The sequence below is a fragment of the Dipodomys ordii genome, unplaced genomic scaffold (assembly GCF_000151885.1).
Source record: "Dipodomys ordii isolate 6190 unplaced genomic scaffold, Dord_2.0 Scaffold39, whole genome shotgun sequence".
NCBI classification, from domain to species: Eukaryota; Metazoa; Chordata; class Mammalia; order Rodentia; family Heteromyidae; genus Dipodomys; species Dipodomys ordii.
The window spans coordinates 310,541-336,535 of NW_012267255.1; the positions used below are offsets into that span (position 1 = coordinate 310,541).

General features: G+C 39.8%; 1 protein-coding gene across 2 annotated transcripts in view; it reads left to right on the plus strand.

The window, feature by feature from the left end:
• Positions 1 to 25,995, plus strand: part of Nexn (nexilin (F actin binding protein)) — a 31,234-nt gene that overhangs the window by 2,419 nt on the left and 2,820 nt on the right. The window contains exons 2-11 of one of the 2 annotated variants that reach the window (XM_013018242.1): positions 9,688 to 9,763; positions 11,633 to 11,824; positions 12,522 to 12,600; positions 12,691 to 12,839; positions 17,154 to 17,195; positions 18,627 to 18,788; positions 18,891 to 19,067; positions 21,423 to 21,611; positions 22,047 to 22,244; positions 25,369 to 25,590. In XM_013018242.1, coding sequence (XP_012873696.1) covers positions 9,737 to 9,763; positions 11,633 to 11,824; positions 12,522 to 12,600; positions 12,691 to 12,839; positions 17,154 to 17,195; positions 18,627 to 18,788; positions 18,891 to 19,067; positions 21,423 to 21,611; positions 22,047 to 22,244; positions 25,369 to 25,590 — 1,437 coding nt within the window. In that variant the 5' untranslated portion in view covers positions 9,688 to 9,736. The remainder of the gene's footprint in view (positions 1 to 9,687; positions 9,764 to 11,632; positions 11,825 to 12,521; positions 12,601 to 12,690; positions 12,840 to 17,153; positions 17,196 to 18,626; positions 18,789 to 18,890; positions 19,068 to 21,422; positions 21,612 to 22,046; positions 22,245 to 25,368; positions 25,591 to 25,995) is intronic. The other variant, XM_013018243.1, reaches the window with a different exon arrangement.

The window sequence follows — 25,995 nt, forward strand, 5'->3', positions numbered from 1 at the left end:
GCTTTTTGGTGGTTAATTGAAGGTAAGAATCTCATGAAAGCTCCTGCCTGGACTGATTTTGAGCCACAATCCTCAGATCTCAGCCTCCTGAGTAGCTAGGGCTACTTTATCTGTTTCTTTTCTATCTCTAAAGGATTTTCCTGGAACTGAGTGTCTTAATAAAGCAACACAGGTGAATGCGTCTGCCACCCTGTGCTTTTAGGCAGTGCCCAAGAAATGCTTCTCCTGTGCCCCCTTTCCCTCTCATTCTGGACTCTTAGGTGAAAAGACAAACGTTTTGGTACTCTCACGGCCTGTTTTTGAGGTTTGTAAAATTTGCAGCATTTTCCTTTTGTTGTGACTCTTCCCTGTTCTCTCACTTTTACTCTGCCTCCTTCTTTCTGGCTGAAATAAGCCTTCTCTTGGGCTCTCTCAGGTATTATCAGTATGGTCCATTCAGATCAGGGGCCACAAACTGACAACCAAATAGCTAAGTCTAAAGTAGGTACCTTTTGCAATAAAATATGTATTTATGTCCTCTCTTGAGAAACTTAGGAGATCTAGACAAAATGAGGTCCACATTTCTACACAGCAACCATAGTTGAAATGGAGGAAGGGCTGCCCCAGACAGGACACACACTCTCCACTTGTCACAACTTGTCACACTCATTTATACTTCTAGACATGTGACTGAGTTCTCTGATCTAAGTCTGAAGCATGATATACCGGGAGGTCTTCTGGCTTACCATTGCCTTCCTTTACGTGTAGTAGGTTGATTTGGGTTAGTCCTTCTTAGATCCTGTGGTACTGAGAGAGTGAAGAAGACCTGAGCATTCATTCATACCAATTGTTACTGTCAGCTTGTCAAGTACAGCAAGGCAGGACCATGGTTTGGTAACCAAGACAAGCTGCCGACTAATTGGAAGTGAGGACAATAGAATGCAGAGGGAAGATATTGCAGGTAAGAAAGGCTTCTCTCGGTTCTCTTATTAATTCTACTTAATCCTAATTAATTTCGGAGTGTTTTGTGATTCCTAGAGCTGGGCCATAAAGTAGAGTTCATCTTTTACTATTCTTCTGCCTCTTCACCTCACCAGGAGTCTGCAGCCAAAACCCAGGTCCCTCCACCCCCCCAGCAGGACTCCTCAGTGGCATCCAGATTCCCCATGTAGAAGGGGAGTGGGCCCAGACCCCCACCACCGTCACCACATCCATTTACTTCCTGTGCCCTAGGTGTCTGAGTGGTCATGATGTTTAGTTTAGTGTAAACAAACCCTATTTTCTTTTCTTTTTTTTCTTTTTCTCTTTTTCTTTTTTGTGGTTGGTCGTGGGGCCTGAACTCTGGGCTTGGGTGCTGTTCCTGCTCTCTTCAACTCAAGGTGAGCACTCTACCGTTTGAGCCACAGCGCCATTTCCAGTTTTCTAGTGGTTTATTGGAGATAAGAATCTCACAGACTTTCCTGCCTGGTCTGGCTTTGAACTGTGATCCTCAGATCGCAGCCTCCTGAGTAGCTAGGATTACAGGCGTGAGCCACCAGCCCCTGGCCCTATTTTCTTTTCTATTATTACTTGAGTTGATTATCATCAGCTCTTCTTTTGCAGCTACACTTCATTTATTTGGGCTGGGTTTGGGTCTCACAGTATTGTCTCTTTGTAATTCATCCACATAAGAATCTGAATGGTGTTTGCATTGTGTCCTGGATATTGTGGGAAATACTCAGGATGCTGAGGGAAATAATAGGTCTCACCATTCAGGACCATAGTGTCGGGGACACAATTGAAAAAAATCTGTCATATAAAGGCAAAGTATTAATATAATTATTACAGAAGAATGCCAAAGCAACTTGAAATTAAGATTCCTGGTTTTCAGTGATAAATTGTGTTTCAAATAGGCAGGATAAAATTTCACATTTTAGAGTTATGATCAGGTTTCTGAAAGGTTTTACAGCATTTTATTTTGTGCTGGTCCTGGGCTTGAACTCAAAGACCAAGAGCTATCCCTGAGCTTTATTTCTCAAGGCTAGCTCTCTTCCACTTGAGCCACAGCTCTACTTCCTGATTTTTGGTAGTTTGCTGGAGGTAAGAGTCCTAGGATCTTTCTTGCCTATGATGGCTTTGAACTGTTATCCTCCCCCTCTTGAGTGGCTAGGATTACAGGCATGAGCCACCTGTACCTGGCTAGCATAATTTTGAAACCTTCATGAATAATACACAATAAAGTTATATTTAAGCCTGTATATATTGGTAATATTCACTTTTGAACTTGAGACCTCATCCTAGGCATACACTCACTATACCACTTGGTCACATTTACTTTTCAGATTTTTTCCCTTGGGGTAGACATTGGGCAGAAATCTCCCTACCTCTACCTCATTTGTAGCTGGGATTACAAATATGCACTGTCATACCCTCTTTGCTTGTTTGGGAGGGGGCTCTTAAATTTTTGTCCTGGCTGACCTTATCCTCCTGATCACTGCCTCTGGATAATTAGAATTCCAGGCATGACCCACTGTGCCTGGCTCTAAGTTTATATATCTTATACAAGTGGAAAAAAAATGATGAGAATGTAGGCTCACATTTTAGGAAACACAAAACAGTTTTGGTGTGTGTGTGTGTGTGTGTGTGTGTGTTTGCCAAAGATTGTAAGAGTTAGGTTTTTAACCTTTGTTAGTAATATATAGTTCAATCTTTCAATTAAATCTTTCTTAAAAATTGACACAAAGAGCATGATGGCATATACCTGTAATCCTAGCACTTGTGAGGCTGAGGCAGGAGGATTGAGAGTTAGAGTCCAGCAAGGAATATATTGAAGTACACTGGTTCAACACCAAAGAAAGAAAGAAAATGAGATAAAGGATTTGCTTGCCTTCAGTAAGATGCAGATTTAAAGCTGTCACTGACTTGACAATTCTGTTCTCCTTAGGAAAGAAGATAATGCATGAACGCAAGGAAATAGTTATTTAAAGGATAGAGAACTATGATTGCATATTCTCTTCTTGATTGCTGCATCATTTGCTATTCTTGAAATATTTAATTGCACACCTAAAAAGTGAAGAACAGTTAATGAAAGAAACATTAGAGGCTAAATGTAGGCGGAGTGGAATTCTAGAAACATTGACACACATATTTTAAGTGAGCTTCGTTTTGGGCAGGGCTGGGTGCAGCACCAGCATGACTGCAGTGCATGCTCAGTATGCGTGAGGCTCTGAACTCAATACCCAGAGCAACACCAGCGAAGTCCATTCTGCTATAGCATGTTTGTACTTTACTGAGCCATGCTGGAACTTGCGCTTCCTCACTTAATATCCAACTGGAAAGATTGGATCAGGTCAGTAAGTCCTTTTCTAGAAGCCTTTTTTGTAAGGAGTATGCCAGTTGGCATTGACAATATTACCGTTGGATTTACTATAATCTTGAATGTGATACAAATGCGTGTAATATTGCATGGACTTGAAATAGTTGGGAAAATGGTGGATGATAGAGTAGAATGAGCAACAGACTGAAAGACAAATTCCTTACTGGACTACTCAGGTGCTTCTAAGTTTGGGTAAGTGGCCTACCACGTGGCTCTTCCTGCCTCTGCTGCTGTCTTCTCTTCCTCCTCCTCCTCCTCCTCTTCCTCCTCCTTCCTCCTCCTCCTGCTCCTCCTCCTCCCTCCTGCTCCTCCTCCTCCTCCTTCTTCTTCCTAGGCTTGAACTCAGGGTATCACTTGAGCCACAGCATCACTTCTGCTTTTTTTTTTTTTTTTTTCTGAGCAGTATCTTGGAGATCTCATATACTTTCATTTCGCTGGGATGGCTTCAAACCGCTATCCTAACCTCGGCCTCCCCTTGAGTAGCTAGGATTACAGGCATGAGCCACCAATGCCCTGACCCTTCCTTGCTTCTTATCGTAATAAAGAGGTTGCATTGGTGGGCTGCATGATTTGTAAGGTTCTTAGAAAGCGAGCTCTCAAATTCCACGATTTTTTGCAGGGGGCAGTACTGGGGTTGGAATTCAGAATCTGATTCTTGCAACTCAGGCACCATGACACTTGAACCACACCACCAGGCCTTTCCTTCTTCCCTTCCCTTCTTCCTTCCTTCTCTATCCCTTTTCCCTCCTCCTCTTCCCCTCCTCCCCTTCTCTCTTTCCCTTTTTTCTTCCTTCATTCCCTCTTTTTTCCTTTCTTCTTCTTTCCTTTCTTCCCTTCTTCCCCTTTATCTCTTACCCTCCTTTCCTCTTTCCTTCCCTTCTTCCTTCCTTCTCCTCCTTCTCTGCTTTCCTTTCTTCCTTCCATCCTTTTCTTCTTCCTTTCTTCTTCACTTTTTCCTTCTCTCCTCCCTCCCTCCCTCTCTCCATTTCCCACTTCTTTCCTTCCTTCCTTTCTCCTTTCCCTCCCTTTCTTTTTGTCTTTCTTTCATCCCTTCTACCCTTCCTTCCTCCTTTCCTTCCACTAATTAAGAAATTTGGGAATACAGTCCCACACTTTGGCCCAAGGCTGACCTCACATTGTGATGTTTCTGTAAACGGCTTCCCACATAACTGGGGTTGCAGAAACACACCACCTCACCCAGCTTATTACTTGAGATGGAGTCCTGCTAACCTTTGGCCTTGGCTGGCTTCTAACCATATCCTCCTGATCTCACCTTCAATAGAATTCCATGAATCTTAATCCGTATATAACTTAATTCATGTGATTTTTGACACAGTAAAATGAGCTCAGTTCAAAACTCAGGGCCCAGTACTTGCTAGTCAGGTGCTCTGCTGCTGAGCCATGCCTTCAATCCCTTTTTGTGCTGGTTATTTGTGATATAAGCTCCTGCTTTTGCCTGGGCACATCCTTGGACTGGGATCATCAATCTAGGATGACAGGCACTCATCACTATAATTAACTATTGATTGAAAAGGACTCTCCTGAACCTTTCTGCCAGTGCTGGCCTCGAACCACTATGCTCCGATTCTCAGACTTCTGTGTAGTTTATGATGACGGGACTGTTCTACCACCCAGTTTGGCTTTGTTCTTGACAGGATTTTCATCTTTCCCTCTACTCCTCCCAATCAAATTGGTTGAAGGTCCACTGCAATGGAAGTTTCAAGGACTCAAGGACTTTTTTTTTTTTTTTTTTTTTGCTGGTTGTGGGGCTTGAACTCCAGGCCTGGGTGCTGTCCCTCAGCTCTTCAGCTCAAGGCTCTACCACTTGAGCCACAGAGCTACTTCTGGTTTTCTGAATGGTTTTTTGGAGATAAGAGTCTCACGGACTTTCCTGCCTGGGCTGGCTTTGAACTGCGATCCTCAGATCTCAGCCTCTTGAGTAGTACTACAGGCATGAGCCACTGGCACCTGGGTTTAGGGACTTTTTATTTGTTAACTGTAATCTCCCCATCACTGAAGATAGTACTTAGCACATAGTATGAGCTTGATAAACATTTATTAATAATGAATCACTATGTCCTGTCAATTCTTTTCTTCTTAACCCTAATGCTACAGCTGTAATTCAGCCCTGTGTCTTCTATTTCTTCTCTAGTTTTTGTTTTGTTTTGTTTTGTTTTTGTTGGTCATGAGGCTTGAACTCTGGGCCTGGGCGCTGTCCCTCAGCTCTTCAGCTCAAGGCTAGCGCTCTACCACTTGAGCCACACTACCACTTCTGGTTTTCTAGTGGTTTATTCGAGATGAGAGTCTCAGGGCCTTTCCTGCCTGGGCTGATTTTGAACCTCAATTCTCAGATCTCAGCCTCCTGAGTAGCTAGGATTACAGGCGTGAGCTACCAGCGCCCGGCTTTGTGTCTTCTCTTTTTAAGTTCATTGTACTTGTCTTCCTTGCCAGCCTTTCTCTACTTTTCACTATTTTCTCCACTGCTGAACATGGCATATTTCTAGAATTCTTTCTTTTCTAGAATACATGTCTGAGTGAGTTATGTTCTTGCTGAAAGTCTTTTTTTTCTGACAGTATAGTATCATGTCCAAGTTTTTTTCTTGCCATGGCATTCAGGAATCTTTCTTATCTATGCCCCAAATGTCTTTCTAGTTTTGCCATGTGTTCACTGGACAATTCATAGCTTCACATATTTGCAGTGGATCATTGGGTATTAATGTTTCTGTTCTTGGTTCTTTTGCCTGCATGCCCTTACCTGATTTCTCTTCTTTCCTTTCTTTCTTTCTTTCTTTCTTTCTTTCTTTCTTTCTTTCTTTCTTTCTTTCTTTCTTTCTTTCTTTCTTTCCTTCCTTGCTCTCTCGCCTTCCTTCCTTCCTTCCTTCCTTCCTTTTTTTTTCTTTTGGATGGTCCTGGGCCTTGAACTCAGGGCTTGGGCTCTGTCCCTGAGCCTCTCTGTGCTTAAGGCTAGTGCTCTACCACTTGAGCTGCAGTGACACTTCTTTTTCTGCTTATGTGGTACTCAGGAATCAAACCCAGGGCTTCATGCATGCTAGGCAAGCACTTTACCACTAATCCACATTCCCAGCCTGTTTTTCTTTCCTTTTTTCTTTTCTTTTTTTTTTTTTTCCCATCGGTCATGGGGATTGAAGTCTGGGCCTGGGCACTGTCCCTCAACTCATCAGCTCAAGGTTAGTGCTCTGCCACTTCTGGTTTTCTGGTGGTTTATTGGAGATAAGAGTCTCACGGACTTTCCTGCCCGGGCTGGCTTTGAACTGCGATTATCAGAACTCAGCCTCTTCAGTAGCTAGGATTATAGGCGTGGGCCACCAGCACTCAGCCCCTGATTTTCTTTTATTGAAACTATTTTATAATCAATTCTCTAGAATCCTAATTATTTAGTATATAACAGTATATGGTGGAATACATTGATTTTTTTTTTCTGTGTGTACCTATACTGGGACTTAAATTCAGTCAGGGCTTAGGTACTGTCCCTTAGTTGCTTCTACTCAAGTCCAGTACTCTACCACTTGAGCCACAGCCCTGCTTCTGACTTTTTCATGATTAAATTGGAGACAAGAGTCTCATGGAGTTTCCTGCCTAGGCTGGCTTCAAACTAGGATTCTCAGATTTCAGCCTCCAGAGTAGCTAGAATTACAGGCACGAGCCACCAGCGCCCGGCTACGTCAATGAAATACAAAATTTAAATAGAAATATAACTTTTCTATTTTGCACATTTCTTCTTCATCTGTCCTGGTATCTGTGAAAGCTTCTTTAACCCAGCCACTCCTTGGCTCCTCATGTTTGTCCACGTGCTTTGCTCCAGTTCTTTGGCTACAAATGACTATTTTATATTTTCATTAACTGCATCCCTGTCTTTTTCTCCCACCAATGATGGTTTATTTCTCAAATTCTGTTATATATTTTCTTTTTTCCTTCCTTCCTTCTTTTTCCTTCCTTTCTTTTTCTTTTTCCTTCCTTCCTTTTTTCTTTCTTCCTTCTTTCTTTTCTTTCTTCCTTTCCTTCCTTCCTTTCTTCCTTCCTTCCTTCTTTCCTTCCTTCCTTCTTTCCTTTCTTCCTTCCTTCCTTCTTTCCTTCCTTCCTTCCTTCTTCCTTCCTTCCTTCCTTCCTTCTTCCTTCCTTCCTTCTTCCTTCCTTCCTCCTTCTTTCCTTCTTCCTTCCTTCCTTCTTTCCTTTCTTTTGTCTGAGACTAGGACTCAAACTTAATATCTGATGCTTGCTTTTGCTTATTGGCCAAAGCACCAGAGTCATGCCTCCAATCTGTATTACATGTTCTTTCTTGCTATGTGAAGGTATTGGATCTTGCACTTTTACTCAGTTTTTTATTTTATTTTTTTATTTTTTTTATTTTTTGGGGGGGGGCCTGAACTCTGGGCCTGGGTGCTGTTCCTCAGCTCTTCAGCTCAAGGCTAGTGCTCTACCACTTGAGCCACAGCACCACTTCTGGCTTTCTTCCTTTTTGCTTATGTGGTGCGGGGGAATCAAACCCAGGACCTCATGCATGCAAGGCAAGCGCTCTACCACTGAGCCACCTTTCCAGCCCTCAGATTTTTATTTTGAAGCCACATTTTCAACCTGGCTTTTTGCTGGTGAATTGGAGATAGAGTCAAGTAGACTTTTCTGCCTAAGCTGCCTTTAAATCTCAATCCTCAGATCTCAGCCTTGCACAATTTCTGCTACATTTGTGTTCAAAAGGACATAATGGTTGGCATACAGCAAGAGACCTTTTCCAAAAAATTCTACACTGTAAATATAGACTACAGTTCACCTGTTCTGACGAATTGTATGCAGGCTATAGCAGTGTTGCAATATTCCCTCTGAAACTGTGATAGCCACTTTGACATCTTCATTTAATGTGAATAATGCTGATTATTCATTTGCTGTCCCGTTATTGCAGCCAAACTCTCATTGATCAACCAATACTCAGTCTTGCCTTTTGCTCTGGGTTTTATCTTTGCTCCTTTGTTTTTTTCTTTTATACTATGAATTAAACGTAGATCTTCTGGATGCTAAGCACTCTACTGCCTAGCTCTGCTCACAGCTTCTCTAATCATGTATGTTAGCTACTCAGAAGGCTGAGATTGAGAATTGCAGTTCAAAGCCAGCCTGGGCAAAGAAAGTCTGTGAGCCTCATCTCTAATTAACTAGCAAAAAATCCAGAAGTAGAACTGTGATTCAAATGATAGAATGCTAGCCTTGAGTGAAAAAGCCATGGGACAGCATTCAGGCCCTAATTCCAAGCCCTAAGACTTGCCCAGACACGCACACAAAATCTAAAACATGACCAACCATTTTAATCTCTTAACTATTTGGAATTTATAGAATAATATATTGAATAATTATGGAATAAATAGTCTTTTTTAAGGTGCATTTGATATGGTCACCAAGCTATATTAGGCCATACATTTTCTGGAATCTGTATGTGTGTGTGTGTGTGTGTGTGTGTGTGGTGTGTGTGTGTGTGTGAGAGAGAGAGAGAGAAAGAGAGAGAGAGAGAGAGAGCTCTGGGGCTTGAACTCAGACTCTGGGCACTGTCCCTGAGCTTTTTTGGCTTAAAGCTAGCACTCTACCACTTGAGCCACAGCTCCACTTCTGACGTTTTTTGGTGGTGGTGGTGGTGGTGGTGATGGTTGTGGGCCTGAACTCTGGGCCTGGGTGCTGTCCTTCAGCTCTCTTCAGCTCAAGGCTAGTGTTCTACCACTTGAGCCACAGCACTACTTCCGACTTTTTCGGCTTATGTGGTGCTGAGGAATTGATCCCAGGGCCTCATGTATGCAAGGCAAACACTACCACTGAGCCACCTTCCCAGCCCCACTTCTGGCTTTTTCATGGTTAATTGAAGATGAGAGTCTCATAGGCTATTCTTCCCAAGCTGGCTTTGAACCATCATCCTCAAACCACCACTAGGATTACAGGCAGCCTAGGATCTTTTAATATCTTGTACCTTATATTTTCTACAACTTGAATCTTGAGAAAAGAATTGAAGATTATCATAACAAATAACTTAAGAAATTGAGAGGATAGGGGCTGGGACGGTGGCTCAGTGGTAGAGCGCTTGCCTTGCATGCCTGAGGCCCTGGGTTTGATTCCTCAGCACCACATAAGCAAAAAGGAAAAAAGCCAGAAGTGGCGCTGTGGCTCAAGTGGTAGAGTACTAGCCTTAAGCTGAAGAGCTGAGGGATAGCGCCCAGACCCAGAGTTCAGGCCCCACAACTGGACCCCCCCAAAAAAAAAGAATTTGAGAGGATATTAACATCGTATTTCTACTTGTAGAAATATATAACACATTAAAGACAAAGTCTTTAAATTATTTTACAATATTAAATTTTTTGCAGGTACGAAAACATCCAACACTTCAGCAGCTCAAACACACACAGAGCAAACATGAATGATATTTCCCAAAAGGCTGAGGTAAGTGTCAAAGGTTAAGAGATGAAGAGGGAGGAGTAGAGGGAGAGAAGAAAGAGAAGTTTAAAGTTAACAGTCATTTGACAGAAGCTTCATATTTAAGGATTTGGTTATAACATAGCATTGAAAGATAAAATAAGGTGAGGTATAAATAATGGCTGGTCTTGGTCAGTATTTCATTTGGATCATTACTGGAGAACATTACTTAGTTTGTGAATAATGGATGTGATATGATGGTAGCATCTTGAGAATTTTAAATATGTTTATAAGTTTTAGAAATTAGTGCTGGAAAGATGGCTCAGTGGTAGAGTGCTTGCCTTGCATGCATGAGGCCCTGGGTTTGATTCCTCAGCACCACATAAGCAGAAAAAAGCTGGAAGTGGCACTGTGGCTCAAGTGGTAGAGAGCTATCCTTAAGCTAAAAAGCCAAGGGAAAGCACCCAGGTCCCAAGACCTACCAAAAAAAATTAATCTTCTGCATTTTTTTCAAAAAGTTTTACCTGTACGGTGAATTAATGCAATAATTCACACAGGCAAGGATCCTTCTTAGCTCCTTCTTCCAGAAGATGCAAAAAGATGTGGCTTTTATTTTTCTGGTTCTTAGCAGTGGGTACTGAGAATTCTAAGAGCTCAGTTTCTGATACTCTAGAATCACAAACTTTATTTTTAAACTAAACAAAACTTACGCACTGTGTGCCAGTGGCTTACCATAATCCTGGCTACTCAGGAGGCTGAGATCTGAAGATTGTTGTTTGAAGCCAGCCTGGACAGGGAAGTCTGTGAGGCTCTCATCTCCAATTCACCTGCACAAATGCTGGAAGTAGAGCTGTGGCTCAAGTGGTAAAGTGCTAACCTTGAGCAAAAGAAGAGTGTCCATGTCCTGACTTCAATCCCCAGGACCAGCACATATGCACATACACAGACACACAGACACAGACACCAACACAGACACACACATACCCCTTAGTCAACGATACAGATTTAAAAATTCAATGTAGTGTGCTACAGATTGACTACATAATTTGTCATTATCATTATGATTAAGAGTTTTGTGTTCAAAAACATTTTCTTTTAGTGTCCACCTGCGGACACTGGCACACCTCAGCCACAAATGGGAATAAAGCACTGGCCTTCAGTCTTGCTTGTATTAGATATAACAAAAACAGCAAAAATGCAATCTGTGATTTTGGTTATAAACTACAAAGTCTAAACATTTGGATTTTTTCTTCAGCTTCATCTGATTGACTGAGCTTAATCTGAATAACATTTTTATTTTTTTGGGTCCGGTTGTGGGCCCGAACTCTGGGCCTGGGTGCTGTCCCTCAGCTCTTCAGCTCAAGGCTAGCGCTATACCACTGGAGCCACAGCGCCACTTCTGGCTTTTTTCTTTTTGCTTATGTGGTGCTGAGGAATCGAACCCAGGGCCTCATGCATGCAAGGCAAGCGCTCTACCACTGAGCCACCTTCTCAGCCCATCTGAATAACTTTTAAGCAGTGATGTAAAATCTGAGTCTTTAATGATGAAACAGGACAATAAAACATAGGCTCTTTTTAGGTTTCAGGATTTGGTGCTCATCTTTTATTGATGTTCAGCTTCAGTGGCCTGCTAGACACAAAAGGAGATTTCTAAAGAAGAATTTCATATCAGTAACATTTCTGCTCTCATTTCTGCTTATGGTTTCTAGAATTTCATTTTTCAATGTAGATTTTACAGAGTATCTAGCTGGTGTGTGATAGTCAAAAATTTCAAATTCATTTCTATTTTCTTTCAATCAGTATTTCTAGTATTGCTTATTCTTTCTTATCTTTGCCTAATTTCTACCTGTCTTTTTTCTTTTTTCACTTTCTTCTCTTTGTTTTCTTCTACTGAAGATTCTGCTTTCTTCATCTAAACCTGTCCCCAAATCGTATGTGCCCAAACTTGGCAAGGGTGATGTAAAGGATAAGTTTGAAGCCATGCAGAGAGCCAGGGAAGAAAGAAATCAAAGGCGATCTAGAGACGAAAAGCAAAGAAGAAAAGAACAGTATATTAGAGAGAGAGAATGGAACAGGAGAAAGCAGGAGGTTATTATATTTTATTTTATTCTTTTGTATATGTTTGTTTTCATCTTTGTCATTTAATTTGCTATTCACAGTAACATTTTATGTAAACTATACCTAAATACCTGTTAAGCTAATTTGAATGCTGCATAGACAAAAGTCTTCTCTTTTCAGTTTTACTGTCCACTGTTTCATTACCTGTAGGTTTAGAAGTATTAAGTTGAATTGTTTTGCCTCATTTTATAATTATTGTTGTTGGTCTTTTGTCCATGCCTAACTTCTAACTTAAACTTTATCATAGGGCCAGGTACCAGTGGCTCACGCTTATAATCCTAGCTACTCAGAAGGCTGAGATCTGAGAATTGTGGTTCAAAGCCAGCTCAGGCAGGAAAGTCCCTGAAACTCTTATCTCCAATTAGCCACCAGAAAACCAGAAGTAGAGCTGTGTCTTAAAGTGGCAGAGCACTAGCCTTGGGCCTAAAAGCTCAGCTACAGAACCTAGGCCCTGAGTTCAAGCCCCACAACTGACAAAAAAAGCAACCACCCCAAAAAACTTTATCATAGCTAAGCAATCTATGAACTGTGATTCCTTCCTATAGTTCAGATAGGAAAAGTACTAAACAGAGGGTCCTTTTGTGGTCTGTAGATTAAGGGGACCTATGAAATATAACTGAGTTCAATTTTGGGACATGCATTCACATCAAATTATTTAACTGTCTAGATTAAAGAATTGCTTGCTTCTGATGATGAGGAGGAGGTTTCTTCTAAATCAGAAAAGGCTTATGTCCCAAAGCTAACAGGTAAGAAACAGGAGGGGCAAATTATAGATGAAATTGTAAAAAGAAAAGAACATTGTAAAGTATCAAATTTTTTCTTAAATGTATTCTTAGGCACTGTTAAAGGTAAATTTGCTGAAATGGAGAAGCAAAGACAAGAGGAAGAAAGGAAGAGAACGGAGGAGGAGCGAAAACGCAGAATCGAGCAGGATATGTTAGAAAAGAGGAAAATACAGCGTGAATTAGCAAAAAGGGCTGAGCAGGTAACCACTGAATATGAAGTCGGTAGTGCTTCTGAAACTAATTGTACAAACAAAAACTAATCAGTATGTTGTCTAATTAAAATATTCTAATTTAACACAGATATATCAATTATAGCTAACCTGAAAACAATCTCAACTCCTAAGAGAAAATATGAAGTATCAGATATCCAGAAGCATCAGGCAGAATGTACTTATTTTAGAACAAAATACTGAGGTGACTTTTGTTACATCATTCTTATTCTGTCCACATTTATTATTTTCTTAACCTATTTGAGGATTTTACAAAGATGTTACACAATAACTATGTATAAGTGCTAAACAAAATGCTGGCATTTTAACTGTAATACTTTGTTGTTGTTGTTGTTCGTGGGGCTTGAACTCTGGGCCTGGGCACTGTCCCTCAGCTCTTTAGCTCAAGGAAAGCACTCTACCACTTGAGCACTCTACCACTTGAGCACTCTACCACTTGAGCACTCTACCACTTGAGCACTCTACCACTTGAGCTACGTCACTTCTGGTTTTCTGGTGGTTAATTGGAGATAAGAGTCCCATGGATTTTCTTGCTTTGAACCATGACTCTCAGCTCCAAGCCTCCTGAGTAGCTAGGATTACAGATGTGAGCCACTGACACCCGGCTAGGCTTTTAATTTTTTTTTTTTTTGGTCCAGTTGTGGGGCCTGAACTCTGGGCCTGGGCGCTGTCCCTCAGCTCTTCAGCTCAAGGCTAGCACTCTACCACCTGACAGCGCCACTTCCAGCTTTTTTCTTTTTGCTTATGTGGTGCTGAGGAATTGAACCCAGGGCCTCATGCATGCAAGGCAAGCGCTCTACCACTGAGCCACCTTCCCAGCCCCTCAAGAAGAGTCTTAATGTTTAAGTCCACTTATACAAACTCATCTATAAGAATGATAGGTAAAGCCGGGCGCTGATGGCTCATGCCTGTAATCCTAGCAATTCAGGAGGCTGAGATCTGAGGATCGCGGTTCAAAGCCAGCCCGGGCAGCAGAGACTGTGAGACTCCTATCTCCAATCTCCAATAAACCACCAGAAAAACGGAAGTGGTGCTGTAGCTCAAGTGGTAGAGCGCTCGCCTTGAGCTGAAGAGCTGAGGGACAGCGCCCAGGCCCAGAGTTCAGGCCCCATGACCGACCAAAAAAAAAAAAGAATGATAGGTAAAGATTTCCTCAGTTGGAGTGAGGGTAGTGACCACCAAGATAATTATCAGTTCTAAAATTCTAAGTTGTGGGGCTGGGGGTTTAGCTCAGCAGAAGGGCGCCCGCCTGGCACGTGCCAGGCCCTGGGTTTGGTCCTTAGCCCTGGAAAAAAATAAAATAAAATTCTAAGCTGTTACCATGAATTACAAGTGGGTATATTTGGTGTATTAGATGTTAAAATTAAAGATCAACAAAATTTTGAGAAAAAAGATTGATGTGCTATTATCTGGCTATGTTTAAGGATACTCTGACAAGCAAAATTAAAAATCATCCATCATCCATTTAAAAGAGAAACTATTGTAAGGAGGAGATTTTGAAGGGAAAAAAAAGGAAGTTGGTTTTCTATATTGGAAAAAAAATAGTTGGGAAGCAACTCCATAGTAGGAGATTCTGAAAGTCTATACTATACTTGAACATCTGATCACCTGTTTCTCTGTGAATATATTGATCCAAAGGGTCTCAGGATCCTTTGCACAAATTATTCTTTTTTTGTTTTTTGTTGCCGGTCATGGTGCCTGAACTCTGGGTCTGGGCACTGTCCCTCAGCTCTTCAGCTCAAGGCGAGCGCTCTACCACTGGAGCCACAAGTGCCACTTCCGGCTTTTTCTGTTTATGTGGTGCTGAGGAATCGAACCCAGGGCCTCATGCATGCAAGGCATGCACTGTACCGCTGAGCCACCTTCCCAGCCCACAAATTATTCTTTCTCAGCATTTGTTGAAAAACAAAATATAATTTTATTTTTTGTTATCTTGCCAGTACTGGGGTCTTGTGTTCTCATGCAGTTTTCTTGTTCACGGTGGCACTCTACCACTGGGCTGCTCCAGCTCAGCTTTGTTGCTGATTAATTAGAACTGGAGTCTCTCAGATTTTTCTGCCTAGGCTGACTTTGAATTGAGACACTTTGTGTTTCAGCCTCTCAGGTACTTAGAATTATAGGTGTGAGACAGTAGTCCAGCTATTTTGGCAATAATTTACAATGAGCAAGGCAAAAAACAGAAAACAAGAACAGAAAAACAAAATTCCAAACCCAAAGCACCTCCAAATATATTTTATCATTTTACCCGAAACTGCAAAAATCTGGAAAGGTTGTAATAACACGATAAAGAAAACTGGAATGAAGATTTAGTGTTTCTCTTTCCTATACTCCTGTTATCTTGTTTCTCACCATATTTTCTGGAACTTCTTGTTGAGAAATTAATGTAAATTAAGAGGTTGCCATATTGCTTTGAAGATAAATTATTTTGTAATTGTTTTATTATAGATCTGTTAAAATTGCTCTTACCATGAGGCAGAATTCAACAAAGCCTTTACAATTTACATAGCAAATCAGTGTAACAAGAACTTCTGCGATGAAGTATTCTGAATAATTTTCTAGTGTACAAATTATTCTGAATAAAATTATTTTAAAATAATTGGAATTACTAAAAATAAATGTTCCAACATCCAAGTAGACTTTTAATCATAAACTATTTTTTAGAATAATTTTAATTTTCAGGCAATTGGGTGTCTGAGTAAAAATGTATTATTTCTTTATTGTCAAATAGAGAAAAAAAGTTAGGTGAGACGCTTACCCAGTTTCTAATATGAGCCAGAGTGTATCCAAGTTCTGTTTAGTTGCATGAGTAGTTTGTTAACTACTTGCAAACTTGCGCTGATTTAACAAATAAAATTAAAACAATAATCTGAATTTTTATTATTAATGTTTTTTATTGTGAAAATACCGTACAGAGGGGTTACAATTACATGAGCAAGGTAATGGTACAGTTCTTATCAAGCACTGTTGCCTCCCCCTTTGTTTGCCCTTACTATCCCTGCCCTCCCATCTCCCCACCTCCCAACCCCCTCCTGATTTATTTTTCTTTCTAGTAGTGTTGGGCAAGGTCATTGCTTTGTCACCCAGTTACACCACCAGTCCTGAAGTTTTACTCCCCCCAACCCCCACTCAAGGTTTGAACTCAGAGCCTATGGGATCAATTGCCTTGAGAGCTAACACTGCTACATCTCCAGCTCAGTTTGACTCATTATTTTTTTTTTCCTGGTTATTTTGAGATCGAATCTCAAGGATTTTTTCTTTCTTTGCTTAGCTAGCTTCAAATCATGATTCTTTGTATCTCATCCTCCTCAGTAGCTAGAATTACAGCTCTGAATTTTTACTTTCTAATGGCTGTTACTTTCCTCAGATATGTTTCCTTCATTATTCAAATCACCAGTCTTTTGTCCATTTTCAGTTTGCCAAGTATTCTTTATGCAAATCTAATAACAATAATGGCCAAATTGAGCTCTGGCTATTTTTGTTTTGTTTTGGTATTACCCCAGTAACTTTCAGACTTGCCCTTGTTAGGGCAAGCATTCTGAGCCCGGCCTCCAGCCCTTTTTTCTTTTTTAAGTTCAGGGGCATGCTTGGAACTGTAATCCTCTTACCTATGCTTTCTGCATATCTGGGAACACCAAATTCAGCTCATTGGTTGAGATGAGGTCTTGCTAATTTTTTCCTGAGTTGTCCTTAATCATCAATCTTCCCAATCTCTGTCTCCTGAGTAGTTGGGATTATAGGACCTTTTCAACACAGAGTTGGTCAAAATATGAAGAAAACCAAGGTTTCCAAAATAAATTTTCCTTCTAAATTAGCCTATGTGTTTTACCAGATTTATGTTCTTTTTATCATATACTCATGTTGTAAAATGAAATCATGAAAATTATTTGACTGGTAATGATGTTTCCCTTTTCTTGGGTGGGACACAGAATAGAGAAATATTTCTATGTATTTTAATTCAAGTGGCTAATTAAAATAATTGCTTATTGTAAAGGAATAGCCAAGTCAAAAGTATTTGATCCATTATTCAATATGCAAATTTACAAAGGAAATTTTTTCTGAAAATGCTGTCCACTGGATATTGATGTTGGTATCAAAATGCAAAAACCAGTAAGGCTAAATCTCCATTTGTGAGGACATTTAGCTTATTTGGAACAATAGAAAATATTTCAAAACATATATTTGAAAATTTACTAGAAGTCACACTCAGTTTCTTTCAGTTGTATGTTTAAAAGGAACAAGCAGAAATCCAATGTAATGTAATGACATGAAATTCTCATTCAATAGATTGAGGACATAAACAATACGGAAACTGAATCAGCACCAGAGGTAAACTGATATTTCCTTTAATGAAATATTCACCTAAAATGATCTGATTCACAAATCATCTTCTATTCTGAGAAAAATTAAAAGGGATTTTATTTCACTGTCTTATTATAAAGATAGCAAGAACTCTTTTGCGAAAGCAAAATCATACTTCTGCACTTTCAAACACTATGGCTTAGTGTTTTAAGGAAAAGTATGTTTTTGCTTCCATACAAGTATCTTTTAGTTCTCAGTTTGAGATACTCTCCCAAGACCACCTCTTATTTCTTGAACTAATAATTGAGACCATTGAAAACTAACATTTGTAAGTGGCAGCTTCTGTTTTGCCATCTGTCTTCTTTCTTCAGCGTTCCTGAGAGTTTGTGTTTTCACACACCAGTGTTGAATGCAGTGTGTATTAACATGAGGAAATGCTACTCAACCCATCTTACCTAACCAATTTAAAAATCAAACAATTTGATGGTGTGCTTAAAACTTATAGAGCCACATAAACTGGAATTTTTGAAGGGGAGGAATGGGTTATGCTTTATAATTCTTTTTATTTTGAAAAAAAAGTTAAGAGGCAACAAAAGATTATATTGTATAACTCATGAAATTAATCAAAATACATCTTAAATATTTTATCTGTACTATAAATGTTGAATTAATTGCTTGGATATTATTTGGTTTTTCTTATTAAATGCTAGTTGTATTGTTTATAAACTTCTGTGGGGGAAAAAGATCATATGAAGAAACATTGATTTTATGTTTAAGAATCCACCATCAGATTGATTTGGAGTACACTCACATATACATTACCTATTGTGCATAGAGAGCTAAATTCACACAATGGTTGCCACAGTTTTTTTTTTTATCTGAGCAGGGATATAAAGATTTCATCATCCCAGAAACAGAATGCTTCTTGAACTTTGTCAACATTGGACTTCAGTGAAATTAACTACTTTTATTGAATTTATTAAATTAACAGCAAACTTTAGAGATATGTAATTAGTAATAATGTTTTGTTTTTCATAAAATCATTGTCAGCAATGTAATGAAACTCACCAATTATGGAGGTAAAGTTCTTTAAGACCTAAAATTTTTATTAAGAAGATATATACTGGGTTTTTTTCCTTCTTTTTCTTTTGTTGTTGTTGGTAGTGGTGGTGGTGGTGGTGGTGTGTGTGTGTGTGTGCTAGACCTGGTGCTCGAGCTCAGGACCTGGGTACTGTCTGAGATTTTTGGCTCAAAGCTTATGCTATTTATTACTTGAGTTAAGCCCCTGTTTCTGTCTTTTTGGTGGTTAATTAGCGATAAGTGTTTCATGGACTTTCCTACCCAGTGTGGCTTTGAACTGTGATTCTCACATCTTGCCTCCTGAATGTTAGGATGACAAGTGAGAACCATCAGAGCACAGCCAAGAAGATGTAGACTAATTATCTGTCTTATAAATAGGAAGGAGATGATTCACTGCTTATAACAGTAGTGCCTGTCAAATCATATAAAACATCTGGAAAAATAAAGAAGAATTTTGAGGATGTAGAGAAAGAACAAGGAGTAAAATGTGAACAGCAACAGCGCACTCTCAAGGAGGCAAAGTGTCTTTCATTGGTCATGGTAATCGTTTTTTGGTTTTAAAGAATCAACCTAACTAATTTAGTAGCATGTTAAGCGATTTCCTTTAAAACGAAGAGGTTTGCTTTCGTCATTTTTGCTTAGGATGATGAACTGGAAAATGAAGCCAAAAAGGAAACACATTTTCCTGGAAAACTGAAACTAACTTTTGAAGAATTGGAGCGACAAAGACAAGAAAACCGAAAGAAGCAAGCTGAAGAGGAAGCAAGACAACGTTTAGAAGCCGAGAGGCGTGCTTTTGAAGAAGCAAGGAGGCAAATGGTATATATGTCTAGCTTTAAACATTGTATTTTATAGTAAGAATGATAGCTAGTAGTGGATATGGTTTGTTAAAGGCCAGGAGCCTGTGGATAATGCCTGTAATCCTAGCTACTCAGGAGGCTGAGATTTGAGGATTGCAGTTTGAAGCCAGCCCAGGCAGAAAAGTCTGTGAGACTCTTTTATGTCCTACTCAAAGACTTGTAGTGGAGCTGTGGCTCTAAGTGGTAGTGTTAGCTTTGAGCAAAAGTGCCTCAGAGACAGTGTCAGACCCTGAGTTCAAGCGCTCTGACCCATGCCCCCCAAAAGAAATTTTTGAAATTTCCTATGTAGAACGGTTTTATAGAATAAGGTTTACATTTTTGTCATTAATATGGATAGATGCAAAAATAGTTATGCAACAAACCTCTTTTTCTCTTCATCTATTAGTTCAACAATGACAACAATGCACTTAATGGCATCATTGAAAGGCTTTTATTTTATTTTTTGCCAGTCCTGGGGCTTGAACTCAGGGCCTAGAAACTATCCCTGAACTTCTTTTGCTGAAGGCTAGCACTCTGCCACTTGAGCCACAGTGCCACTTCTGGCTTTTTCTGCTTATGTGATACTGAGGAATCAAACCCAGGGCTTCATGCATACTAAGCAAGCACTCTACCACTAAGCCACATTCCCAGCCCCTTAAAGGGCATTTTAAAAGTCTTTTTGGTATACATTGACATCAGTGCAGTTTTTCAAATATTTGAGCATATTATTATTAGTGTATGTATGCTGATACTAGGATTTGAACTCACAGCCTGGGCACCATCCTTTAGCTTTTTTGCCAACTCCATTTCTGGCTTTTCCTAGTGGTTAATTGAAGGAAAGAGTGCCTTAGACTTCACTGCATGAGCTTCAAACCTCCATCTCTGCCTCCTGAGTAACTAAGGATTACAGGTGTGAGCCATTGGCACTGAGCAATTTGAAAATATTAAAGCAGTTAAAATATCATTTGGTGTATGTATGTGTGGGTGCATGCTCTATGAGTGTTAACCATTATTATAGTATTAAAAATTATCAATAAAGCTAGGTGTTGGTGGCTCACACCTATAATCCTAGCTACTTAGGAGACTCAGATCTGAGGACTGTGGTTTAAAGCCAGCCTGAGCAGTCCATGAGACTCTTATCTCCAATTAACCAAGAAAAAGCTGGAAGTGGAACTGTGGCTTAAGTGGTAAGCTAATCTTGAGAGCAAAAAAGCCTAAAGGCAGTGTCCAACCCCTGAGGTCAAGCCCTAGGGCTGGCACATTAAAAATATTTTTTAAAATGAAAATCACGAGTTGGTGGTTTGTACTTGTAATCCTAACCACTCAGGAGGACTGAGATATGGAGAATCAAGGATCAAAGCAAGCCTGGCAGAAAATCTGCCAGACTACATTTCCAAAATAATGAGCAAAATGCAAAGTTGGAGATATAGGTCAAGTGATAAAGGAGTGCCAGCCAACTGAGCAAACACAAGGCCTTGAGTTTAAAATGAATTTAGAAAATGGGACGTGTCTTTTACAAATCATCACAATTTTATTGGTTAGATCTCATTAATGATATTATAAAGATTATATATCCGGCTGGGAAGGTGGCTCAGTGGTAGAGTGCTTGCCTTGCATGCACGAGGCTCTGGGTTCGACCCCTTAGCACCACATAAGCAAAAAGAAAAAAGCCGGAAGTGGTGCTGTGGCTTAAGTGGTAGAGCGCTAGCCTTGAGCTGAAGAGCTGAGGGACAACACCCAGGCCCAGAGTTCAGGCCCCACAACCAGACCCCCCCCCAAAAAAAAGATTATATATCACAGAATTTTAATTTCTAAACATCTATTTAAAATATTAATTTTGGTAAATAAATGAATACTATGTATTTTATATATTATGTGTGGTCAGCTTAATATTGTTAATTAAATAATACATTTCAATTAATATTTGAATTAACAATGAATCATGAAGCTTGAATTTTATATAAAATAGTTGTAGATGATCTTTTATTTAGTTAAGAGAAAGTACCACAGCTTATAGCTTAAAAAATCCATGAAAGGACTCTAAATATACTTAATATACTTAAGCCTAATTTAAGTACACACAGTTTGTACTGGAAGACTTATTGTTCAGTATGGCAAATAGCATTTTAAAAATATGCTACCTTATTTATTTGAAAACTGTACTGAGAAGTTTTATTTGAGTACATCTTTATTTGGAACTTACCCCAATTGAGGTATTTATAACATGAGACATCTAAAAGGAAGAGGATTTGGATTTTATGAGGTGGCTAGCTAGTCTGTGCCTATTTTAATGAATCCCAAGTTTTACTACTCAATTGTTTTTCTGACCAATAAGGTAAATGAAGAGGAGGAAAACCAAGACACAGGAAATATTTTTAAAGAGTACCGCCCTGGCAAACTCAAACTTAGTTTTGAGGAACTAGAAAGGCAAAGGAGAGAAGATGAAAAAAGAAAAGCAGAAGAAGAAGCCAGGAGGAGGATAGAGGAAGAAAAGAAGGCATTTGCTGAAGCACGGAGAAGCATGGTAAGACTCAGCTTCCTGAGTAGCAAGGATTACAGGTGTGAGCCACCCCAGCCCAGCTGCAAATAGGTTTTAAAGTATCCCATGAGTAACACCATGAAACTATGTTTCATGTATAGGAGATTCTCAGTAAATTGGCATGTCTGGCATACAACCTTGAGGATTGTCTTCTGTGGGAAGGCAGGCAATTCTTTCCCCACTTTCCCCCCCTCCTTTCTCTTCTCTCCTTTCTAAGACGCTTCTCCTTCAGTCTGTTATTCTTTAAATTTAAATCCTATCCAGTGTGTATTAAATGAGTCATTTAATTACAATTATCTTACTCTAAAGTGACCTGAAACCTTTCTATTTATGTATTCTCAGTTATTACACGAAAGATTCCCTTTTTAATTCGTATAAATCCTGGCCAAAAACGATTATAGGACTGTTATCACTTAATAGGTAGTAGATGATGACTTCCCAGAGTTGTATCAAACCATTTCTCAAGAATCACTTACACCGGGGAAACTGGAAATTAATTTTGAAGAATTATTAAAACAAAAAATGGAAGAAGAAAGACGACGCACAGAGGAGGAACGGAAGCATAAACTAGAAATAGAGAAACAGGAATTTGAACAGCTGAGACAAGAAATGGGAGAGGTAAGATTTGAAGACATACCCATTTATTAACCATAAATACTTAAGTATTTTACTTACATTTCTTTAGAGTAACTTCATAAGTAGTACTACTCACATAAAAGCTACTCAACCTACTTTTGTGAGAGACAACTACTTAGTGCAGGCCTCTGCACAGATATGTGTACTTCATACCAAACTTTACTCCTTCCTTGTTAGTTTCAAAATTGTACATAGGTTTGCAAGTGACTGGCATATTAGTTTAATTCTCAAATATTTTCCTAGACACCTCAAATTTCTTTGGATTTATTAACAATTAACAAGAGTGATTGTAAACTCTTGTTCTGAGTACTGTACCTAATCTGCCCATTTATATTATTTTCTAGAACTGGGGGCTGGACTAGGATATTGAACAAAGTGAATGCTCAACCACTTGAACACCACCCCTAGCCTTTTTGTTTGTTTTTGGGTCCGGTTGTGGGACCTCAACTCTGGGCCTGGGCGCTGTCCCTCGTCTCTTCAGCTCAAGGCTAGCGCTCTACCACTTGAGCCCCAGGCGCCACTTCCGGCTTTTTTCTTTTTGCTTATGGGGTACTGAGGAATCAAACCCAGGGCCTCATGCATGCAAGGCAAGCACTCTACCACTGAGCCACCTTCCCAGCCCCATCTTTTGGTTTTTATTGAGACAGGCATTCATTACTTATGCTAAGCTGGCCTCAAACTCTGGATCCTCCTCTCTGCCTCCCAAGTAGCTCTGATTCAGGAATGAACTACCACATCCACACTGATAATCAAAATGTAACTGCAGGAATACCATGGATGAGAATATATTGTAAGGTTGGAAAGGTGCTTAATTGGTTCTTTGGGGCTTTATTTTGGCACTGGGCCTCATGCATACTAAGCACATGCTAACCTACTGAGCCATACCTGCTAGCCTCATGAGCAAAATTTGAATTTTATTTTACTGATTCTAAGATGGAATTTTGATATTAAAGTATCTTAGTTAAAACAAATATACATGCTCTGACTACATAAAGCAAGCAATTTGGTCATTCACTGGACTCTGATCAAAAGGATCCTGCAAGATGCATTCTGATGCTCTTAGGTGAACATCTGCATCCTACCCGTTATGTCCTCAGTAGAAGCTGGATGTATGATGGAAGGCTAGGGCAACGGATCCTTAGCTGAGCCACATCTTCTCCAGAATCGAATGGGATCTCAGCATTCTAAGACTCTACTAAAGGTCCCATGTAGCATCTTTCTTGTCTGGGTGGCCCAATTTCATGGGTAGCAACGAAGGGGAAACACTTGATTACTGATTGGCATCTTGGCTAGTTCCAGATTGTACACAGGAATAGGGTCAGGGTCCTGCACCTAGCTTCATAACATGGGAAAATAACTGTTCCAGCCTTAAACTGGCAGTACCATGGCATGTTTGGCAGATGACTTTCTGGGCCGACTATGTATGAATCTTGACCCATGAACCTAATCTCTACATAGGGGTTGTAGTCTCTTGGAAGCTGTCATATGTTGGGGCAGTAGGCTGTAGGGTGTTTTACTTCTTTGTCCTGGTTGTGGCTAAGCAAATTGTCTAGCTGGTTATGAGAATACAAATATATGAATGAATACATAGGATGAATATACTAGAGGAGATGATTACAAGGTCTAGCCTCTTCTTCCAGGCCCCACCCACTTATAAAGTTCAATGTTCATATTATTGAGCTGTATAGTGAATATATAATAGTGTTTAACTGTTAAGACATTTCATGCTAGGAAATACTCTACGATGTCTGGAGGTTTCCAAGCAATGCAGCACCCTGCCTGAGATATGTATCGCTTTATATTACAGGATTAGGGTTTACTATAGCATATAAAAGCCTAATAAGTAGACCTTGGAAGAACAGCTTAAGACCTGCCTGCCTGGCAGGTGCTGGGGAAAGAGGTGATGTAAAGTCTGGGGAAACAAATCTGAATGAGAAATAGAATTGGAGCCAGGTGCTGGTGTCTCATGCCTGTAATCCTAGCTACCCAGGAGGCTGAGATCTGAGGATCATGGCTCAAAGCCAACCCAGGCAGTAAAGTCTGTGAGGCTCTAATCTCCAATAAACGACCCCAAACCCAGAAGTGATGCTATGGCTCAAGTGGTAGGGTGCTAGCCTTGAGTTGTGGGACAGTACTCAGGTCCAGAGTTCAAGCCCCATGACCGACCCACCCCCCCCTTACTGCAAAAAAAGGTTCAATTTTGACTGGCTCCCTTTCATCACTGATGAAATATATTTACTAGAGCAATGAATGGTATCTAACCTTATAACCACTATAAAATCAAAGTTAGGATAAATTTTGGAGATAATTGGGCTCTATTTAAAGATGAAGAAAGTCACATCTAAACAACTAGGCAGACTACACAGCACCAATGCCCAATTTGCTTTACTTTTCCATATCAACAATTTCCTGCAGAATACCCTAGTAAAAATTAATCTTGCCATGTCAAATTTAGTTTTAGTAAGTCTAATGGAATAGGAAAGTTTAGCTATACTTGAGAAAATATCCGTATTAAATGAAGGTCCGATATTCCCAGTGTTCTCATTTGAAAGCAGCCATCTCTTTACACTATCTGCTCATTAGTCACGTAGTACTTATTCTGTTATTGAAGTGTCACGAGAGTGATTGTCAAGCAATGCAATTTTTATTTACTAATGGGCCCAATGAACCATAGTAGTGATGCTGACCATTTGGATATGCCAAAGAAACTGTAATGAGCTTTAAGTAAAAAAAATAAAATAATTAAGGGGGGGGGGAAGCACAGGCCCTGTCTCTGAGATTTTTTTTGGTTGGTCGTGGAGCTTTAACTCTGGGGGCTTGGGCGCTGTCCCTGTGCTCTTCAGCTCAAGATTTTTTTTTTTTAAAGACTCAACTATATTATTCTACCACTTCCAATTTTTTGGTGGTCAATTGGAGATGTCTCATGGACTTTCACTTCCCCACAGCAATACTGAAAGAAAAATATGGGGGTGGGTGGTGGGGTAGGGAGGAACTTCCACTACATGACTTAGAAATGTCTTTGGGTGTTTTGGAACATTTCATCCATGAATAAGCAGGTTTACTGTAATTTGTTGACATTCAGCATTTAAAAAATTTAATTTTGAAGGAAGAGGAGGAAAATGAAACTTTCGGACTGAGCAAAGAGTATGAAGAACTAATTAAATTAAAAAGGAGTGGTTCTATTCAAGCTAAAAATCTAAAGAGCAAGTTTGAAAAAATTGGACAGCTATCGGAAAAAGAAATACAGAGAAAGATAGAAGAAGAAAGAGCAAGGAGGAGAGCAATTGACCTTGAAATTAAGGAGCGAGAAGCAGAAAACTTCCACGAGGTATATTATTTTTTTACACTTAACCTAACTATGGCATAGTAACAATTCAACTGGAATAACATTGACTCAACTTTCAGTACTTTAAAACTAGCCCTTGGTGTGTATGATATGGAAACTACACAGAACATGAAGGTTTTAAGAGCTTTTGAGACTTCCCAGTTTCAAAATGACTTTAGTACAAAAGGCATGTTCCACTATTCCTTTATATGACACTTATAAAGCCCATATGATCTGCTGAAGGTCACAGCAATAAATCAGTGTAATTCTGATGTCATGATCTTTGAGCAGCAGACAAATGCAGGAGACAAATAAGACTTAGGTCCTTCCTACTTTAGTGTTTCAATGACTATTGGTTTAACTTGGATAAACTACTAAACAGCCACCAAGGAGGAGCTGAGAGTAAAA